This window comes from Amblyomma maculatum, chromosome 2 (assembly GCF_055883805.1).
Source record: "Amblyomma maculatum isolate TAMU_Amacu chromosome 2, ASM5588380v1, whole genome shotgun sequence".
Classification (NCBI taxonomy): Eukaryota; Metazoa; Arthropoda; class Arachnida; order Ixodida; family Ixodidae; genus Amblyomma; species Amblyomma maculatum.
This window is the reverse complement of record NC_139345.1, coordinates 71,754,973-71,776,160: the sequence shown is the minus strand read 5'-3', so window position 1 is coordinate 71,776,160 and position 21,188 is coordinate 71,754,973. Positions and strand designations below refer to the sequence as shown.

Sequence of the window (21,188 nt, the reverse complement as noted above, 5' to 3'; positions counted from 1 at the left end):
AATGGGACCCTGTGCACGAGAATATTTCTATATCATGTCCACCTCGACAGACAAAAATGTCCTGTCTGGACAACAGGGCACCAGGCGTGGAAGGAAACGAGTGCGCCCATGGCGCTCCCCAAGCTCTCCAACCCCGGGACTCAACCTCTTCGTTAGACCTACCCGCCTCCCCCCTCAACCTAATATTAATATACTCGATGTCTCTACAACGCGGCAGACACTCGCAGAAAATATCCGCTGCAACCAAGGGGCTCCTCCAAAATGGAGGATGTGTGATGGGGAACCCTACAGACAGGAACTTACAACTCACCGGCCTGCTCTTGTTAAGCTGGAGTTTTAATTTCGTCTTCGAGGGCGGGAAGGGGGGGGGGGGGGGTTATGAGTAAGGGGAAGGGGGGCTGCTCTGGCCGGCTGAGGTTCGACAAGCGAGGGTCAAAGGAAAGGAAAAAAAGTGACAACGCGCAGAAAGTAAACTGTCTGTGTTCCGCCTACGTCAATCGCTGACGAGAAGGTACACTCATCGGGCTACTTTGCGAGGCCGCAGTGCGACTCGCTGTCGCAGCTGTCTTTTTAGAGGCATCGCATTATGGAGCGAAAGAGCCCGCCCCGCTTGACGATTTGCGCTCCGCTTTCACCCAGCGATAGGAGTAGGCGCGCGATCGTTTGCAGTTACAAAGACATAATGCCCGGTGCGACTTCTCTCCGTCCGCTCTGGATTCTCACTACATTCGTCGCCATTTCTGCCAAGGTCGAACACGCCAGCGGAGCTAAAGCGGACCTTTGCGCCAGCGGCTCCGGTAAGACTTCGTTTTCCCTGAAGGTTCGACGAAATTAACACAATACAGTGAATATACCGCCGCAAACTTTTCGCACTTTACGAACCATAATGTACTTAAGTAGAGAGACGGACGTTACAGCGCACGTTCGAGGTCATATGTGCATCCAGCTTTAAACAGCGCTTTAAAGAAGCTCTGGTACAGTTGTTTCTGATCAGAGGCAAATAATTAAAATAAACTATTCAGCATTTCGATGAGAATGCTCCTATGCTATGTATAAAAGCTGCGTCGAAAGCTGTGCTACCGGCAAAGCAAAGCTCTAGTTTCTTTTTGGCAGTGAACTTCACATAAAATGTGTTCAGGCGGCTTTCTGAAGCTAACGTTTGACATAAATCTTATCGGTGCCCACAATGTGACCTCCATGACAAATTATATAGCTGTCGTGAAGCCGACTTTTCAGGCTTAGTACATTTAGTTGTTTGCCTGTATATATAGAATATTGCGTTATAAATCACAAGCCATCACGCTCATAATGATGGCGATAAATTCGTTCTGCGCAAGGGGAGTTTCGGTCAAAGAGTGCCGTGACAAAAAAGCATTTTCTCTTCACTCAAGTGAGGTTGAGGCCCATTTGCAGCTATTTCACTATAAGCCTGTGATCAGGCCAGGGATTGTATGCATTGTGTGCCCTGTGAGTGCTCGGCGACACTGGCGGGCGAAGAGAATAAAGTTGGGCCTTCTTTTCATTTCATTTCATTTCATTTTATTACCCTCAAGCGCATACGCATTACAGAGGGGAGTGGTACATCATATATGATAGAAAGCATAGAACACTAAATGAACAAAACATAACAAAGGCTAAACGAACAAGGGAATACAGAACAACGAAAACAATCTTACAATAAAGAAAGTTATACAAGCGGAATAAATTGAAAACAATCATAAGCGGTGAGAGAACAGCATTATACAGCGAAAAGAACAACAGCACTGGGAGCAAACAAGCATGAAAAACCAAAAACGGAAATAAGATAATAGTCAGGGGGGAAAAAGTGTCACGGATCAGCTTCAAGATATTGCATCAGTGATGAGTGAAATGAATCGTGATCTTGGATTAATGCGATATCGGGCGGAAGGCGATTCCACTCTACTGACGTACGAGGTAGAAAGGAATGAAAAAGGGCATTAGTATTGCAAGTTATGACATTTACTTTGTAAGCATGATCAACGCGGGAGGAGCGATACGATGGCTGCGAAATGAAAGTATGCCTCAATTCGTTATGATGATAAATTTTGTGAAAAAGGCTAAGACGTGAAATTTTCCTTCTAAGCTCGAGAGATGGCAAAGATAACGTTAGTTTCATTGAAGTTATGCTGCTAGTGCGACTGTAATTGGAAAGAATGAAACGCGCTGAATTATTTTGAACCATCTCAAGTGAGGATTTCAAGTTCGTGAAACCGGGATCCCAGATTGCAGAAGCATATTCAATCTTTGAACGTACCAATGCTTTGTACATAGTCATTTTAGTCGAAACAGGTGCCTTCGAAAAGTTACGGCGCAAATACCCAAGCATGCGGTTACTGTTGTTAATAATGTAATCAATATGTTGCTTCCAGCTGAGGTCATTAGTAATATGCACACCCAAATACTTGTACGAGGTTACAGTATCTAAAGGAGTGTTATTTAATGCATAGCAAGCAGGGGGGAAATTACTGCGCGACACTCGCATAGCTTTACATTTTTTAACATTTAGGTCCATACACCATGTGTTGCACCATTTAGTTATATTATTGAGGTCAGATTGTAAAGCAGAAACATCGGCGGGTTCAGCAATCTCGCGATAAACAACACAGTCATCGGCAAATAAGTGAATAGGGGAAGTCACACAGTTAGGAAGGTCATTAATATAAACTAAAAAAAGAAGAGGGCCCAAAACGGACCCTTATGGTACACCTGACGTAACAGGTGTTGACGGTGAATTATTGTTGTTAGCAAAGACATGCTGTGATCGACCGATGAGGAAAACTTCGACCCAGGTAAGAAGATGTCTGTCAATATTAAGACACTTGAGTTTAAGTAGTAAAAGATGATGGTTGATTTTGTCAAAGGCCTTAGAAAAATCCAAGAAGATACAATCAGCCAAGGAACGGTTGTCAATAAGGGTTAGCATGGAGTTTGTGAAACAAAGTAGCTGTGTCTCGCATGAGTATGATTTCCTGAAGCCATGTTGCGCTGGATTGAAAAAAAGGTTAAAGTTAAAAGTTAAATTGGTTCACAGGAAGGGAAAGGCGCAGTAACTGTCACACTTGCACTGTGGACACCCGAACCGCGCCGTAAGGGAAGGGAGGAAGGTGGGAATGAAAGTGGAAAGAGAGAAAGAGGAGCCGTAGTGGAGGGCTACGGGGTAATTTCGACCACCTGGGGATCTTTAACGTGCGCTGACATCGCACAGCACACGACGCCACTTCGTTTCGCCTCCAACGAAACGCAGCCGCCGCGGTCGGGTTCGAACCCGGGAACTCCGGCACAGTAGTCGGGCGTCTTACCACTGCACCACCCCGGCGGGGCGAAAAAAAGGTTCGAGTCAAGAAAACTAGCTAGGTGTGAGCAAATGACGTGTTCAAGAATTTTACATGGTATGCTAGTAAGAGATATGGGGCGATAATTAAGGGGAGATTGCTTGTTACCGGATTTATGAAGTGGAATCACCTTCGCCTGCTTCCAATGTACAGGAATAGCGCCAGTATCTAAAGATTGTTGAAATATTTTTGCCAAAAGGACAGAGGAGTACATGTTTGTTTCTTTAAGGAATCTTGCATTTATATTGTCAACACCAGAGGAACATGAAGGTTTTAGTGTTTCAATTAGCTTTGCAATCCCGTCGGCATCTATTGATATTGGATGCATAATCGTATAGCCCGAAAACGAATGTGTAGGCAATTGAAGATTAGTTGCAGATGAAAAGTTCAGTGTGAACTTATTGTTTAAAATCGATGCGCACTCCTTGCTAGGCACAGGTAAGTCGTTCTGGTCAAGTAAAGAAATCTCTGAGTTGCTCTGGGAGTTAGTTACGATGTTCCAAAATTTGCTAGGGTTATTAGTGAGCAAGGATGGTAGAGTGTATTTCAAAAAAGTAGATTTTGCAGAAGCGACAGCTTGAGAGTAGGTGTGAGATGCATTAGTGTATGCTTGCCAGCGTGACGCAGTCTGCTGCAGTTTTGCTGCCCGAAATAAGCGTTTTTTTCTGTTCGAAAGTCGATTTAAGTACGGATTATACCACTTTTATTATTGCTACTTTCTGATGCCGGAATCTGACAGAAGGGAACCGAACACCACCTCCCCCTGCACGCGAGGCGGGTGCTCATACCCTTAGGACCCCTGCTATATCCAAACCACAGCATGTTATAAGATACTAGGATGTCCTTATCACAGAACGATTTCGTGAGTAAAATAATCATATTGACAATTGTTTTAGCTCTATTCACTTAAAAGTTAAGGGCGATTTGATTGAGTGAATGGCAATAAATGAATGAATGCCCATTTCGAATCAGCTCCCAAAAAGATCTTTAAATGTGTATATCTCGTTGATAAACGTGTTTTTTGTTGCTCAACAGAAGTCAAAATGGCCACAGAAAGAGCGACAAAATCTGTTTTTACTGTAGAGTAATAGCTGGATTGTTTTCGCTGTGTGCTTAAATCACGCGTTAGGCAAAAACGACATTGCTAAATACAAGGTACTTTTCTTTCTGTTGGCTATTTATTTGCTCTCGGATCGGAGTTTTGCCGGGATCGCTATCACTCTAAACTTATTATGGAGGGTATGCCATAGGACAAGACTACCGGAGCAAAGGTATACCGATTCGCAGGATATTTTTATACGCACGGGCAGTTGCAGCAGCGTATGCCACCTATCCTCACACCTCAAATGCGTTTGCATAGCACACATCCGGTAATACTGTATGCAGCATATGTAACTAGTAGCACGCCTCTGCTGTGCTGAAGCTCGCAGATGTTTCAGCACAGGACTAGAAAAAAACAAACAAAGAAGCAACCTTTTTCACTTGCCGCAATGTTCTTAACGATGCTTTACACCATTCTAACGCAGCCCTCGAAGAATGGGGAAAATGAGTTATATTTAAATCCTTATACTTCAGAGCCGCGCGCCATAATAGCCTTACACTACTCGAAACAAGCCGTTCTCACTACCAGAAGCAGCAATCGCACGTTGTCTGACGCTGCACGATCATATCTGGCGTGCTAGGATATATATTTCGTCTTGTGTTTTTTCCTAAATTGCTTGTATTTCTCGTGGGTGAAAGGGGCAACTCCTTATAACATGATGCAGGTCCACTCCGCATTGCTTCTTAAAATGGGTGCATCTATGTGCATTAGTTTCCTGCCCGCGGAGCACTGGCGTACGTAGTCCGCACCAAGATAAAAGACGACAGCCGGTGCATGTTGTCAGAAAGAGCACCAACGCCATCTCCGCATATACTTTTCAAGTGGTTTCTCCCAGAAATAAATCTATCAGCTCCTTTCACCGAGAATAAACCTGTGTGGTACCATGCTCACCTGAGAAAGTCACATATCTGGAAAACGTACAGTCTACAAAAAGTTTAGAGTCCAGCGAATCTGATTCTAAGCCGTATAATAACACTTATTGAGTCTTGATGGAAGTGTTTCCCGTTGGACAGTGTAGAAGAAAAAAACCTATTTGCCTACAGGAGATGTGGAACCTTGGGAATACATGACGAACCCTAGTTGTTGCTCACAAGCAAACTCTCTGGGCTCTAATCTTTGGCAAAGACTGTAGCTGTCGGGCCTTTAGGCGATGGTGTACCTCTAAAGCTTGCAAGTACTACATGAGAGTGGCCTACCTATTCAGGCGTCGTGAAGGCAAGCCGGAGCGCATCGCTGGGTGCCGGGATACTGACCAAGTGCGGCCGTAGCCTGGTGCTCAAGTACACGCTCTCTCCCAAGCAGTTCTACAAGGTGAGCGAGCTGCACGCTTGCACTGCCACCTGATGTTGAGTTGTTTCCGGTTCCAACTACTTTTTTGTGTGTGTTTTCAACGCAGATACTGACCTGCACTTGCGTCGTGACGCGCTTATGCTACGCCCATGTTCCCCCGATGAAGGTAATGCGCGTCATTAAGTCTTCGGAGCCAATTGCTTTCCATATGCGCTCGTAAGACCGAATGCCGCGATTGGAACGGGTGAAAAACGTGCGGCATTTGAGATTTTTTTCTTAAGAAAGTCTCCAGAGAAATTATTCTAGGTGCAAAGAAATAGCTGGGTGTATTCGACCGTGATTGTGCGGTGCTCCGCTCCAGGCTGCTCTGGGCAACTAAACGAATGTACTCGCAGGCAGCCAGATATCCCATTCATGAACGATGGTCCTAGGAGTATCACGGTGAGCGTCAATGTACGGGTTCGTAGGGCGGACGAAAAATATATACAAGTGTGGCACATGATTTCATTTTGCACGCACTTAGCGGCGTATATACTGTCGGTCGAAAAAAAGAAAACTCTAACGTCATCAGTGTGTCGCATGTGGCAGCTGGCAGATCTCGACTTCGCGTTAGATGCCAATGTAACTGCCGATGTAACTGCCAATGCAACTAACCTTTTTGTTTCCCGATTCGCTATTCTCTTTTCCTATATATAAGCCGATCAATTAAGGGGAAATGAGGGTGCTCGTTATAATACATGAAGGAAAGAAGCCAACAGTCGGCGAGGCCAAGGAAAGCGTTGGGGATGGTCCTCTTACGTCTTTTTTTTTTAATGTTTGCTTAGATAATCACAGAAATTAGTAACGAATCTGTTTAGGGGAAAAATAATTAAACGCAAAGTAGAAGAAAAAACAACGTGCCGATGGTGGGAACCGAACCCACGACCTCCGAATATCGCGTCCGGTGCTCTACCAACTGAGCTACATCGGCCGCTGTCCCCCCTGCTACTTGCTTGGGTATTTGTGTTGTCTGTATACGAACCTTGAGAGTGTCACCGGACGCGATATTCGGAGGTCGTGGGTTCGGTTCCCACCATCGGCACGTTGTTTTTTCTTCTACTTTGCGTTTAATTATCTTTCCCCTAAACAGATTCGTTACTAATTTCTGTGATTATCTAAGCAAACATTAAAAAAAAAAAAGAAGACGTAAGAGGACCATCCCCAACGCTTTCCTTGGCCTCGCCGACTGTTGGCTTCTTTCCTTCATTGTGTATATATATATATATATATATATATATATATATATATATATATATATATATATATATATATATATATATATATATATATATATATATATACATATTCCCTCTCCACTGTGCGCTGAGCTGTCCTCCATTTCAGTTCAATGATTATCGTTAGCCTCTGCGCTTCTGCTTCATCAATGAGTGCCGGTAAGGTATAGCTATTGCACAGTTCGGTTTGGTTTAGTTTGTTTCACTGGGTTTTTTAACACAGTCGGACTTGAGCGGCAGTTGCGGCGCTCGCTTTCAATACGACCTGTGAAGTGGCTGTACGAAATGCAATCGGAGCATTTCTAAGCAAGTATTCTCTATGCCGTCGCTAGGGGTTTGATGGGCCTATAGAAGCAAAACTTCCAGAAATTTTAAGATAGCTTAAAAAAACAACTTTTTTTTTCGATTTTCTTCATTAAAGGTTGGAAATTTTGGAAAATGAAAGATATTGTTAGAACAGCGTGAATTTCTTCACTAAAATGTACAAACATCTATAGTAACTTTACATTTATCAGATCATTCACAAACAAGCCTACCCTCTCAGCCGCGTATCCGGTGAAATGCTCATAATCGGAGATCGGGCGAGAACCGGTATATGGCCGGCTTGCAACTGCACCACCGGCTGCTTGCTGTCCATAACTAGCGGCATTGCCTTATCGTTACCGGACTTTTGAGTCCCTCTGTGCACTTTCCCAGCAACATACAGCACAGTGTAATGATTCTTACCTATTTAGAGTGATCAATATCAAATTGGTTTTAGCATAGCACGCCCAATTCACTGAGTGCCACGCCATGGATATTAGTCTATCTGCTTGCGAAAAGTGTTCAACACGACTCATTTTTCATGGTCTCTTCAACATCATGCTTCATTCGCGTGTGCTTCGAGCTGAGCAACGCCCATTCAGACGGTGTCGAGAAGTGTAAACTGAGCCAGCATCAAATTGGCTTTGCAGCTCTACAGTGTTGCGGTCCGCAAAAGCACCGTTCCATTGAGTTTGTTTCGACAGCGAGGTGCTTTTTTTTTTTCGCCCTTGCAAAGTTCTGAATAACTTGCTTAACTTCATGACGGTGATGATAAGCAATGCTGATACTTGGCGTTTATTTTACTGACGCAAATTTCCTTGATGTCCAGCCGAAATCTCTCATATAGCCGATGCCTTGTCAAACGCGTAGCATTGGGAGACCCATGTGGAACGTTACAATAGCTACATACTGTTGGATTTTCCACCAGCGTACTGTTCACAGACAAAAACTGTTTTCAGACATTAAGCTGCGGCCGAACCTTTCAAACCGCTGACCGATTATCATACACTACGGCTGCTCTCTGTGAAAATACACGTAGCAAGACTGCGCAGCCGTATAAGTTGAAGCTTTTGTCTGGTTTCCTCCATACCTCATCAGATGGCAGCTCGAATATGTGTTGCGGAGAGTAATTGTACAGTCTTCGCAAAAAACATACAAAACGAACCTAATCAGCAACCAATGTCGCCAACAAGAATTATTCTACTTAAATAAAGCAGTTTACTCGGGTAAAGGTATTTGTGGTTTCGTACCGTATATTCATTGCGCGGCAGCATGTAAAGTTCGACTTGAGCCGTGAGATTAACGCACTAACTTCTGACGTTGCATAAAGGCTGGGGCGTCGGTTTGACCTGCCTTCAGCCCCCTTCGTCGCAGGACAAACGTTTGAAAGATGATGTATTGACAGACAATGATATCGGCGCTCGACTACTGAACCGGGGGATCCAGATTCGATAGCGGCGGCGGCGCAAGGGATTTAACACGCACTGAGATCCCACAGCACACAAGGCATCTGGCGTCTCGCCTCCATCGCAACGCGGCCATGGTGGACGCGCTGCGGTGGCGTTCTTCGCAGATGGCGTAGCTTTGGGGCCTTCAACAACCAATCAGGCCAATGTATCTACAACCGTTAAAGTTTGCAATCAGCTTACGCATCTAGTTCGCCGCATAGTCAATAAGCACGCCGGGCTACGAGAGGGTCAAGTCAGGCAGCTTGTCCACGCATTAGCACTTAGCAAAATTTTATATACGATTCCTTACCTTACACTAACATGTCGCCAAAGACATCAGATTGAGGTTGCGCTTCACATATTGTACAAGGCCGCCCTTAACGTCCCTGTCCACGGAGCGCCTATACTCTACGGGGCTGTTCTTGCCCCTGGGAGACCTCATACAACAACATCGCGACCGGCAAATGGCACGTCTTTCTAGCACCAAACAAGGACATTGGATACTACAGCAGGTTGCACTCAAACCTATAGACCTCCCTATAATTACCCTTCCTTCTTCGCTCCCGGATAACCTCAGAATAATCCCCATTCCAAAAAACGTTGCACCCGACACTAACACAGGCAGACGTTCCGCTCGCGTTTCCAACCATGTTGACCCGACAGATTCCACGATCATCTACACAGATGCATCACGAACTAACGTCGGAGCGGCTGCTTACTCAATTCAGAGCTGTAGCGATGTAGTGACGCATACACTCGGTCCTTACATAGATCCTCCTCCTACAGCGACTCTCGAGACCCTACCAATAGTTACCAGTATTCAAGACCTCGCACAAGCACCCCCTAACCCTTCAGGATATACCATATACACAGATTCAATACAAGCTATACGCGCCATTCACACGGGTCGCATTCCTGAAGAACTACACGATGATCTACACAGAGCTCTTACTAAACTACGTCCCCACACTGTAACACTGAGGTGGATTCCTGGTCACGCTGGAATCCCAGGCAATGAGGTAGTGCATCGCCTCGCCCGCGAACTTCAACACCGGGCGCCTGGGATTCCCTGGCCTTATCCACCAACGTGGGACACTACTCTTCACTACAAAAAAGAAATCAACGTTCACTACGACAGCATTAGAGAAACACTCCGTACACTTCCTCTTCCTGATAAATCTCTCACTACCACGCAAATCCGCATTCTTAGACGCATACAACAAAATACACTGCTTATTCCTGCCCGATCTTTTCTATACAGAATCATACATTCCCCTGCATGCCCAAATTGCCCAGAACACTATGCAAACTTGGAGCATTGCATCTTTTCATGCCCTGTCGCCCTCCAATCTCCTCACTTTCCACACCCTCCTCCCCCAACGTGGCGGGCTTGGTTAGCCTCTGACCAGCTGCAAGATCAGTTGGCCTTGGTGACCCTGGCCCAGGACATTCTTAACGCTTAATGCAATGCGTTAAATAAAGTTGTTTCCTCCTCCTCCTCACACAAACCTAAAAATAGTCGATGACAATTGATTTTGTATGCGCTCTAAATTGGATTTCTCACGTTTAAAATTTATAAATTGGCGTCACTTCGCACAGCATCGCCATCATAATCACGTTAGTTGCTTCTCCGTTACAAATTAGACAAACATCGCCTATATTTGTGTGCAGTATAATTGCGACGACCGCTATATATGTAAATCCCCACAGCGGGAAAGCCTGCTCAGCTGGTTTTAAAATGCTTTTTAATGTTCAATATTTAGAACCACGCTGCAGCTAACCAATTTTATTATTATTATTTTTTTAATGTAGCTAGTCTATGATGTCGACGACCTTAAATTTCGCAACGAAATTTCACTCCTAAATAAGAAAGAAAAAAAAAGGCGATTAGCTAGTTTTACTTACCAACCACCGAATTATTCAGCCCATACCATGTGCATAATGTCTGTCCTGCTGTACAATCCGCCTGCCCAGACCACACACATCTTTCGCGCAGCATTTAAATCCGCGGCATCGGTACTCTAGCTACGGTAAACGGTGATCTTGCATGCGAAGCAGATGCTGTATCTTTACGCATCGCTTTTTTTTTATGCCGCGTCTTCTGTCTGTACTAGCAAAACATAATAAGTCATGGAAAAACAACATAAATTGCATAACAAAATTATCTACGATAGTAAGTTAAAATGGCGAGAAGGCGTGCAGAAAAATTACTCAGTGCCAAAGCCAAATACATGCGCAATCTGTGGCTCTATGTTAAAAATAAATGTATCTTCATAGTGATTCTACTATATTTCTTCTTTTTCACATCTTTACAATTTACGGACCAGCGCGCAGCGATATGCTGCACGTTTGGAACGTTTACTGATGTTTTCATTGTCTGGGCATTGCAGGGCAATATAAAAGCAGAAGAAAATAATTAAATCAGATAAAAGTGGCATAAAATGCTTCAATTGTGAATAACGACATCTCTCCGCTAAGTCCTATTTAAGGTGTGTATCGACTTTTCGGTACTGCCATGCCTACGACCCAGTTACAGTACACCCAGAAAGCACACTTTCTCACCCTCTATTTCGACCACCTGAGGATCTTTAACGTGCGCTGAGCCCCGCCGGGGTGGTGCAGTGGTAAGACGCCCGACTACTGTGCCGGAGTACCCGGGTTCGAACCCGACCTCGGCGGCTGCGTTTCGATGGAGGCGAAATGAAGAGGCGTCCGTGTGCTGTGCGATGTCAGCGCACGTTAAAGATCCCCAGGTGGTCGAAATTACTCCGTAGCCCTCCACTACGGCTCCTCTTTCTCTATTTCTACTTTCACTCCCATTTTCCTCCCTTCCCTTACGGCGCGGTTGCGGTGTCCACAGAAAACAAGTGAGACAGTTACCACGCCTTTCCCCTCCTATAAATAAATCAGTTAAAAAAAAAAAACGCGCGCTGACCGCCCCGCAGGGGTGGTGCAGTGGTAAGACGCCCGACTACTGTGCCGAAGCACTCGGGTTCGAACCCGACCTCGGCGGCTGCGTTTCGGTGGAGGCGAAACGAAGAGGCGTCGTGTACTGTGCGATGTCAGCGCACGTTAAAGATCCCCGGGTGGTCGAAATTACTCCGTAGCCCTCCACTACGGCTTCTCTATCTTTCCACTTTCACTCCCATCTTCCTCCCTTCCCTTACGGCGCGGTTGCGGTGTCCACAGAACACAAGTGAGACAGTTACCGCGCCTTCCCCTTCCTATAAATAAATCAGTAACGTGCGCTGAGTTCCGCCGGGGTGGTGCAGTGGTAAGACGCCCGACTACTGTGCCGGAGTACCCGGGTTCGAACCCGACCTCGGCGGCTGTGTTTCGATGGAGGCGAAACGAAGAGGCGTCGTGTGCTGTGCGATGTCAGCGCACGTTAAAGATCCCCAGGTGGTCGAAATTACTCCGTAGCCCTCCACTACAGCTCCTCTTTCTCTCTTTCCACTTTCACTCCCATCTTCCTCTCTTCCCTTACGGCGCGGTTGCGGTGTCCACAGAAATCAAGTGAGACAGTTACTGCGCCTTTCCCTTCCTATAAATAAATCAGATTTTTTTAACGTGCGCTGACATCGCACAGCACACGGACGCCACTTCGTTTCGCCTCCATCGAAACGCAGCCGCCGTGGTCGGGTTCGAACCCGGGAACTCCGGACAGTAGTCGGGCGTCTTACCACTGCACCACCCCGGTGGGGCGTTAAAGATCCCCAGGTGGCCGAAATTACCCCGTAGCCCTCCACTACAGCTTCTCTTTCTACTTTATCTCCCACCCTCATCCCTTCCCTTACGGCGCGGTTCAGGAGTCCACAGAGCTAGTGTGACAAATACTGCGCCTTTCCCTTCCTGTGAACCAATTATCATTATCATTATCATCTCACCCTCTATAGTGCCAACAGCAACTTTTAGCATCAAATTATAATTATACTACTTACATATCGAGATTTTTTTTCATGCTACCAGTGGCAACTAATCGAAACGGATCGGAGAAAGTTTTGTAGAATGAAACGTCATGCTGATCTTGCCTTGCCTCATTTGCTTGTTTGTTTGTTGTTTGTTTTTGTTTGTTTGGTTTTTTTTTGTTTTGTTTTGTTTGTTTTTTCAGAATATGGACGAGTTCAGGCGCCAGATCACGAAGTGTGAAATTGCTTATTCGAAATGGTTTGTCCGTTTCAGGCCGGTGAGTAGTGTGGCTGAAATCATGAGAACAAAAAAAAAAAAAAGAAACACTGAGGCGTCCATAAGGGAACGAGATGCAAGCGTTGTGCCCTTGCATCAATATCCCTCTCCTCCGTACGTACACGAAGCCAAGGATTACGCGTCCTCAGTACATGGAATATTTTCCGCACTGCTAGAGAGATTTCACACAACCACTTGTGGGCTGGTAGTCACTCAGGTTTCAGGGGCACAATTTAAACATTATGTTGGGCACCCATATTACACCAGTCCCTCAATGTGAACTCCAAATACTTTATCAAGCTCGGAAAAACTACACAAATGCTTCTATTCTTCGCGATTGACATCACGTGCTGTCTACCACTCAACATCTGAAATTACCACGGAAATAATAAACATTCCACTGTCTCCTATGCTCGTCAGAACTTGCCGGTTCGGTCTAAAGAAGCATTTTATGAGTACGTACGTTATATGAAGCGAGTAGGAATAAAAGGCTCTCATTATCAACAACAGGACGAGATTGAAATCACTGGAAAATTCCTTCGATCGTACGGCGCGCGTCAGCAGACGGCGCGAGCCGTCACCCGATTCAAAGCGCTATACATCCATTCATCATGTTCAAAGCATTGGGGTTTTAACGATTGGGGGCATGGAGGAAGGAAAGAACTTAGGAGAGGATCTGACGTCATTTTTTTTGAAGCCGGCGCGGCCGCGCCGCGACCGGACGCTGCAACGTCTCTCCTCCTCCTTTACCCTCCGCATTTTCTTTCTCCGCGACGCACACGTACCTAGGGCCCTTAGCAACGCTGTTGCTAGTGGCCCGAGTTTTCATAGCAACAGCGTCACCGTTGCTAATGGCCCGACTTGGCTAGCCCTAAATTTTGACGTCACTTCCGCCACACTTTCTCCAATGCACTGAGAATGGTAAGGGCCTTTCCTAAGTTGTCTCCTTCCTCCATGATTGGGGGTTAAACGTTTTTGTAGCGAAAGCTACACTAGGCTAGTAGACGCGCATTTCACGGAGCCGGGCAGAGGCCACTATTGGGTATGTTCCGTTACCATGGCAACCAGCACGACCCTGGCAGAAACCGGTTTGACTGGGCTGAGAACCAGCTGTGAGGGAAGAATCCTCAGCTTTTTCCTGTGTTGAGCACAGCCCAGTCTCCAATATGGCAGCGCCCTTTGGCCATTTTTGAAAAGGTCTATATAATGAGATTCTTGTTGAGGGGGGGAAGAGAAGGGGGATTACACAGCCCTATAACTGTCTCCTGTACTTGCAGGGATACACCGCAACGGGGCCGAGTAGAGGGGAAGGGGGAATGAAAGAGGGAAGAGGAAGGGGGAGCGAAAGCGTTGTCGTTGGTAGTCGATGTCGAAGACCCCTGGAGAAAAAATGCCAAACATGGAAGGGTAAACACTCGTACAACAAGGATTGGTGGATTTTGAAGCGGGGACGTGCCGCGCAAAGGAGGAAGCCTTCATGACATATGTAGAGATAATTGTGAGGTTTAAAGAGAGGGGAAAAGGAAAAAAAAAAGAAAATCTGATAGGGAGATTTGGAATGTCATAGAGGCTTATGCGAGCAATTGGATGCGCGCTGGGGGAGCCGCATGCGTCGCGCCCCTGCTCTCACTACAGAGAGGAGGAGGAGGGTATAGGCACACCAGCTGAGGGGCTTTAATCCTAGCGGATGAGCTCGCCGGCGCGGAAAAGAGAAGGGTAGTTTCCGCACTGGGCACGTCCACGTCGCTGCGGAGAGATGACGGAGTCACGGCCGCTCTATGGAAGTGCTTCCATTACACGGCCGTGATCGAGTGGAGCAGGAAAGCGTCTGCTGGCATCGCATGCGCAGGGCATAATACTACTACTAGTAGTACTAATAATAATAATTGCTTCACAGGAAAAGGAAGGCGCAGTATCTACCACACTTGTTTCTATCGGCACCTGAACCACGCCGTAATTGGGGGTTATTCTTGGCCCTACGGGGCTGGGATGGTAGGCTAACGTCGCTTGCGGCGGGGGCTAGTCAGCCACCAATTTTTATCTGTTGCAGGCCGTCATTGCACCCGCCACCGCTTAGGTGGTGGACGGTGGTTGTTGCGGCGCGCGTCGTTCCCTCTTCTTTTTCTCTCTTCTCTATTTTCTCTTCTGTCCGCACGAGGCAGCAGAGGCGGCTCAGCTACAGAGCCAATAGCAGGTCCGTGCACTTTCTTTTCCTTCTTCCTTCAGTCGCAACAACACAGCGGCGGGCTTTCTCTCTTTCCACTTTCACTCCCATCTTCCTCCCTTCCCTTACGGCGCGGTTGCGGTGTCCACAGAAATCAAGTGAGACAGTTACCGCGCTTTTCCCTTCCTATAAATAAATCAGTTTTTTAAATCAGCATGCTCAGGGCATAAACGTGGGCTCTACATAGAATGTCGGTGAAATTTGATGCGTTCAAAGGAACGCTGGTTGTGCTTGATGCAACGCTCGGTAGCCCGCAGCCAAAGTTTCGCTCAACATATTAAGTATAGAGACATTGAATTCCTCTATATTTTTTTTTTACTCCCATCTCCCTCTTTCCTTCGGAGCAGTTCAGGTGCCCACTGTGAAGCGTGACAGATGCATGCGGTTTTCCTTTCTTCTAAATCAATTTAACAATTTATCGCCACGGCTGTCGGTTGTTGTTACGACTGAAGGAAGAAGGAAAAGAAAATTCACGGGCCTGCTACTGGCTCTGTAGCTGAGCCACCTCCGCTGCCTCGTGCGGACAGAAAAGGGGGGGGGGGGAGGTGGTGAGGGGTAGCTGTTCCTGGCCCTACGAGGCTGGTACTGGTAGGTGGTGGTGGTGGTAAGAACATTTATTAGCTTTACAAGGGCCAGGAGGTATGTTTGGATCAGCCCATAAGGGACCGGTACTTACAAGCACTAGGTGGAGGTCCCTAGTTTGGGACTCCAGAGGCGGTTGCCGCCGAGCGGTCACGCCCGACTAAGGCTTGTTGGGCCTGTAAGTCGTGGCAGCCGAGCAGGACTGCCTCCCAGTCCTCCCGGGTTGGGTTGGGGATGGTGGGAATAGCCGGGTTGGAGGGGCAGTAAAGGAGGGGTCAAGAGCAATGTATTGGGGAAAAGACGGAGAAGGAGCCGCTCATCCGCCTTTTTGAGGCCTTTACATGGGCTGGAGTAAAGGCGATGACAATTTTGATAGTACATCATGATATTTTTGGAGGTGTAGACTGGGTTAAAATCGGGTTCCTGATCAGGTGGGGAGGAGAAAACAGCCCGGTGAGAGAGCGCGCGGGCGGCTGCGTCTGCTGCCTCGTTTCCTGCCAAACCCTGATGAGCAGGGGCCCATATAAGGTAACGGAGTGCGGGGTCCATATCCCGTATGCAGTTTGAGTAGATTTGATAGGCTAGGAATGGAGTTCAGCCTTGTCTGACGTTCCGACAGGCTCTTCGCGAGTCAGTAATTCTGTATTTTGAATCTGAGTGTTAGGTCGCGAGAGCGATCCCCACCTCTTCTGCGTGTGTTGTACTGTGGGCTCTGAAGGTGAGAGTTAACCGTTTTGTACCATCCCCCGTGGTGAGGGCTGGAGGCGCCCACGTACTATACACCTGTTTTGTTGCCATAATGTCAGGCTAGGGCTTCCGCTCATGCCAGGCGCCGACCATTATGATCTTCGGTGACATTTTGGCTGGAAGAAGCCGCCCACAAAGGGCGCGTCTCCACAGTTCTCAACGCCGCTTGCGGCGGGGGCTAGCCTGCCACCGAATTTTTATCTGTTGTAGGCCGTCATTGCACCCGCCACCGCTTCAGTGGTGCGGCGTGCGTCTTTCTCTCCCTCTTCTTTTTCTTTCTTCTCTACTTTCTTCTGTCCGCACGAGGCAGCGGTTGTTGTTCTTGTGTCTGTAGGAAGAAGGAAAAGAAAATGCACGGGACTGCTACTGGCTTTGTAGCTGAGCCACCTCCATTGCCTCGTGTGGACAGAAGAGAAAATAGAGGAGAAAGAAAAAGAAGGAGAGAAAGACGCGCGCCGCAACAACAGCCATCATCCACCACCTAAACGGTGGCAGGTGCAATGACGGCCTACAACAGATGAAAATTCGATGGCTGGCTAGCCCCCGCCGCAAGCGGCGTTGACCTATCGTTCTAGCCCTGTAGGGCCAGCAACTGCCCACGCCCGCACGAAGCAGTGGAGGTGGCTCAGCTACAGAACCAGCAGCAGGCCCGTGCATTTTTCTTTTCCTTCTTCCTACAGTCGCAGAAGAGAAAATAGAGAAGAAAGAAAAAGGAGAGGTAGAGAAAGACGCGCGTCGCAACAGCAGTCGTCTCCCACCGAGACGGTAGCGGGTGCAATGACGACCTACAACAGATAAAAATATGGTTGCAGGCTAGCCCCCGCTGCAAGCGGCAGGGACCTACCAGTCCCAGCCCGTAGGGCCAGGAGCAGCCCCCCCCCCCCCCCCCGGCTGTCAGAAGTTACACCCCCGTTATAGTGCTCTAGAATATTGCCCCCCGTTACGGTTGAGTCTTTACAACAACAACATGCGATTTTCCTTTCCTCCAAACCAATTTAACAATTTATCGCCACGGTGGCCGTAAGTTACACCCCCGTTACGGTTGAAATGACCAGAGGTCGTCGGTACGGCTACCTCAGACATATTAAAGCTCGACTCGACTAGCAATTTTGTGTGTTAACCCAACGAAGCGTTTAGCACTAGTCCGAACCTCGGACCTCATGGTGGACGCGATCTTGGATTGCCAAGGTGGCATGACACCATGACGAACATTGCTTCGGACTTGGAGCAATTTGGAGTCCCGGAAAAACCGATAGAAATCGCGAAACGAGAGAGGAGCTTACGCTCTTAAAAACCAACTGAAAAAGCCCCCCGCTATTGCGCAGTGGTTAAATGTCCGACTACCGTTACGGAGTACTCGGCTTCGAACTCGTTCGCCGTCGGCTGCGTTTCGACGGAGGCAAAACAGAGAGGAGTGCGTGTGCTGTGCGATGTCAGTGCACATTAAAGATCCCCAGAAGATAGAAGTTACTACGTAGCCCTCCACTACGGCACCTCTTTCTCTCTTTCCGCTTTCACTCCCACCTTTTTCCCATCCCTTATGGCATTGTTCAGGTGCCCACGGAGACGCGTTACAGATGCGTCTTTCCTTTCCTATAAACGGAATTATTTTTATTTCGCAATTGGTACCAAATGTATTATTCCATCTAATATCACTTGGTAGTACAATCGTGTGAAATGCGAGTAGAATAATGGTCAGTTCAGCTCACGCAACAGCGCTTGAATAAATGCAATGTTCCTCGTATCCAAACCGTAGGAACTTGTGGGAGAAGATATCGAAAGGGATGTTGAGGTGCTGACCGCTGACATCGAGGTAAGTCCTGCACGAACATCACCAATACCGCAGTTTGCGGTGCCTAAGCTGATCTCGTATCTAGTTTTGTGACGAAATTAAGCACATTCAGCATTAATTTCAAGAAAATTATGCCACACCTGTAAATTTCAGATTTACTTCAAGTTTGCGTAAAAGTGCTACAACTGACCAGTTCTGGTGCGGAGCACAAATAAATGGAGAACGTTATTCGGCAATTGCAATCACACCTTTCATCTCAAAAGTTAAGAAGCATTGTTTGTCTATGATAAAGCGCACAAGTCTCCACTACGAACATGCACATGTCATGAATAGCAGTTTCAATTATGTAGGCAGTGAACGAAAAACGTTGGAAGCCAATAGCGTGTTCCCTTCACTTTTGTCCGCATATCTACAGACGGTTTATGGGCAGCTGCCATTGTGCGCCTTGTTCAGGTTATGTCCATGTAATTACCTATAGCAAACGATGACTAATTGAAAAAAAAAATCGAACCGAAAGTTCAAAATTTTTGTGCGAAATTTTCAGTCACTTCCCAGCATGATGCTGGCCTTTGTACATCAAGCGCGTATAGGGGACGGATCTTTTGCAGTTTTCACATACACTCGGCTTTCTATTTCACATTACCTCAAGACAAGAAACAGGCAAAAATTATTGTGTATCTAGACGAGGATTCTGGAGACGTAAAATAACAATGACGGAAGAACATTAGTAAAATGCATAATCTTCCGCACTAATTTACACATCTACGGCAGTGCATCATCCCAGTTAACACAAATCTACCGTAAGAGTAATGCCATAAATTTGTTGTGTAAATTACAGTAATGTTACATGTTACAATGAAACGTCCTCATGGTGTTAAAAATGTGTTAATTTGACGTTCAAAGTAAGTATTGCACTGGTTCTGCGTTCTTTGCATTATTTTAACGAATAAATCATAATTATAAAGCAACATTACAGTAGATACTTCAGTCATTGTACCGGGATATCCACGCCAAACAGTAATGATGGTATTCAGTTCGCAGAACTTCGCATTTTAATATATCAGATGATGCTATCAAATATGCCATGCAAGACACCAGAATATATTTAGACGATTTTGTTTATTGCCCATTCGCCACTATTTCTTACGGTGTCCCTGCAGAGCGGGCTATATAAAAGCTTGAGGATATACCACGGAGGGTGAGTGTGAGAAGGACAAGGTTTACCATTTTGGCAAAAGTCGCACATATGTTGTTGAAATGTTTGAATAAGGTTAGAAAAAGGCTACTATTCAGTTTGTGCCAAACTTTCCAGAAACGTTCTAACTAAAACGCATATAGAACAACATAATATTATACGACCAACGCATTGTCATGGCGCCCAAGGTAGTACCGAAATAAAAGTTTAAGTGCCACCTTGGACGTGACGATGCATGGTTTATGTTCTATGATTGGTTAGGAATATAAGAAAACCCACATCCAATCAACTTTACTCCAATAAATACCTGGTCAAGGTAATTCATTTTTATTCTTCTACTTTTTTCCCCACAGAGATGCCTAATAAGCCAGATGCCCAAGGACCAGGACACTATGCTTGGCATTGTACGCTATATAAGGATGTTCTTCTTCACAGCCTGAATGTGGTCTCAATATGCTTTTGCTGGCACACGCACGACACACAGTCTGAAGTTAGTTCTCAAGGAGTAGACTCACCAGAATACTGAATGTGCGTTTTTTTTTTTCATTGGAATGTTGCGCAATACATTAGTGTGCAAAAGTCACAAAGTGGAATCCCCCATTTAACTTACCACTATTTTACCAGCAAAACGAAGGCTGTGAGGCAAAACCTACCGCGATGAGGTCATGCAACGCATAACAATTGACATAATCGCTGCTGCTTCACTTTTTCTCATTCCGCAGCTCTTGAGCTAGTTTGAGGAGCTTTTAAAAGTTAGGGCGAATTAAAACGAACAAATCAGCGACCATACTGTACTTTTTGTGCACCTCGATTACGTGACATCAACTTGCTTCCCAGATCACTATCGGCTGCTGAAAAAAAAAAAAAAAACGCGAGAAAAAAAAAAGACAGTTCAAAAATGAATTGAATTGTGCACCGCTGTTTGGTACATCCACGTTGTTGTCCACATATCCTATACTCCTGCACGTTACCCTAAAAAAGCCCACATTACCAGCCTTTGTTGTCCCTGCTGTTTTCAAGCCGCCACGCTCGCCTTGTTCACATCATATTCATCCCATTGCTATGATTTTGAAGCCGTGCACGGACGGTGCAAGGCTCCTTAATCTGGGGGCGTCGCCTTGGTTTAAGGTCCCATCTGCGTTCGTGGGCAAAATGTGCTCGAATCAGGCGCGGCTAGGACTCTTATTCCTGACACGAGTATTCTCGCTTCATGTGGGATTCAGTTCCTCCCTAGTTTGCTTCACGTTCACAGTCAAGGAGAAACAGCTGATTTTCGAATAAAGTTCTCTGTTTTAGAAAATGCTTTTTTTTTAACAGCTGGCCTTTCATCCGAGTTCCAAGGCCTTTATAAGGGGGGCCTACACAAGGCAGGCAATATGGCATAGGCTAGTTCAACAGCGTGTAATATATCGCGTGCAATTGCTTGAAACTGTCCTCATTTTTGTTTTTTGTTTTATAAATGTGAAAACAAACTATATTTTTACCTTACTTCAAAGTGTGTTCCTTTTTCTTACGAAAAGAAATACCAGCTGCCGTTTACCCTAAGCAGTTTTCCTTACTCCCCGTAGCACGACCGGGGTTGGCGGTGGTTTGAGATCTCGCGAAATGCAAAAGATCTGTTTGACTTCTCAGGCAAACAGAAAAAAAAAAGCTTCATAACGTACCCGTCCCGTCAATCGTACTTCGCTTGACG

General features: G+C 46.3%; 1 protein-coding gene across 1 annotated transcript; it reads left to right on the top strand.

The window, feature by feature from the left end:
• The first annotated feature begins 682 nt into the window (after positions 1 to 682).
• On the top strand, positions 683 to 19,935 carry LOC146198949 (uncharacterized). The gene is made up of 6 exons (XM_084592679.1): positions 683 to 797; positions 5,660 to 5,766; positions 5,852 to 5,911; positions 12,882 to 12,956; positions 18,265 to 18,321; positions 19,849 to 19,935. Exons 1-6 carry the CDS (start codon positions 683 to 685, stop codon positions 19,933 to 19,935), a joined length of 501 nt encoding a protein of 166 aa, XP_084448805.1.
• Positions 19,936 to 21,188: the final 1,253 nt, after the last annotated feature.

What these genes read in the sequence shown, in the direction of transcription:
- LOC146198949 (XM_084592679.1), top strand. Translation starts at nt 683, where the DNA reads ATGCCCGGTGCGACTTCTCTCCGTCCGCTCTGGATTCTCACTACATTC. An exon ending in CCTTTGCGCCAGCGGCTCCG is followed by an intron (nt 798 to 5,659) that starts GTAAGACTTCGT and finishes CTACCTATTCAG; the next exon opens with GCGTCGTGAAGGCAAGCCGG. An exon ending in TGCTGACCGCTGACATCGAG is followed by an intron (nt 18,322 to 19,848) that starts GTAAGTCCTGCA and finishes TTTTCCCCACAG; the next exon opens with AGATGCCTAATAAGCCAGAT.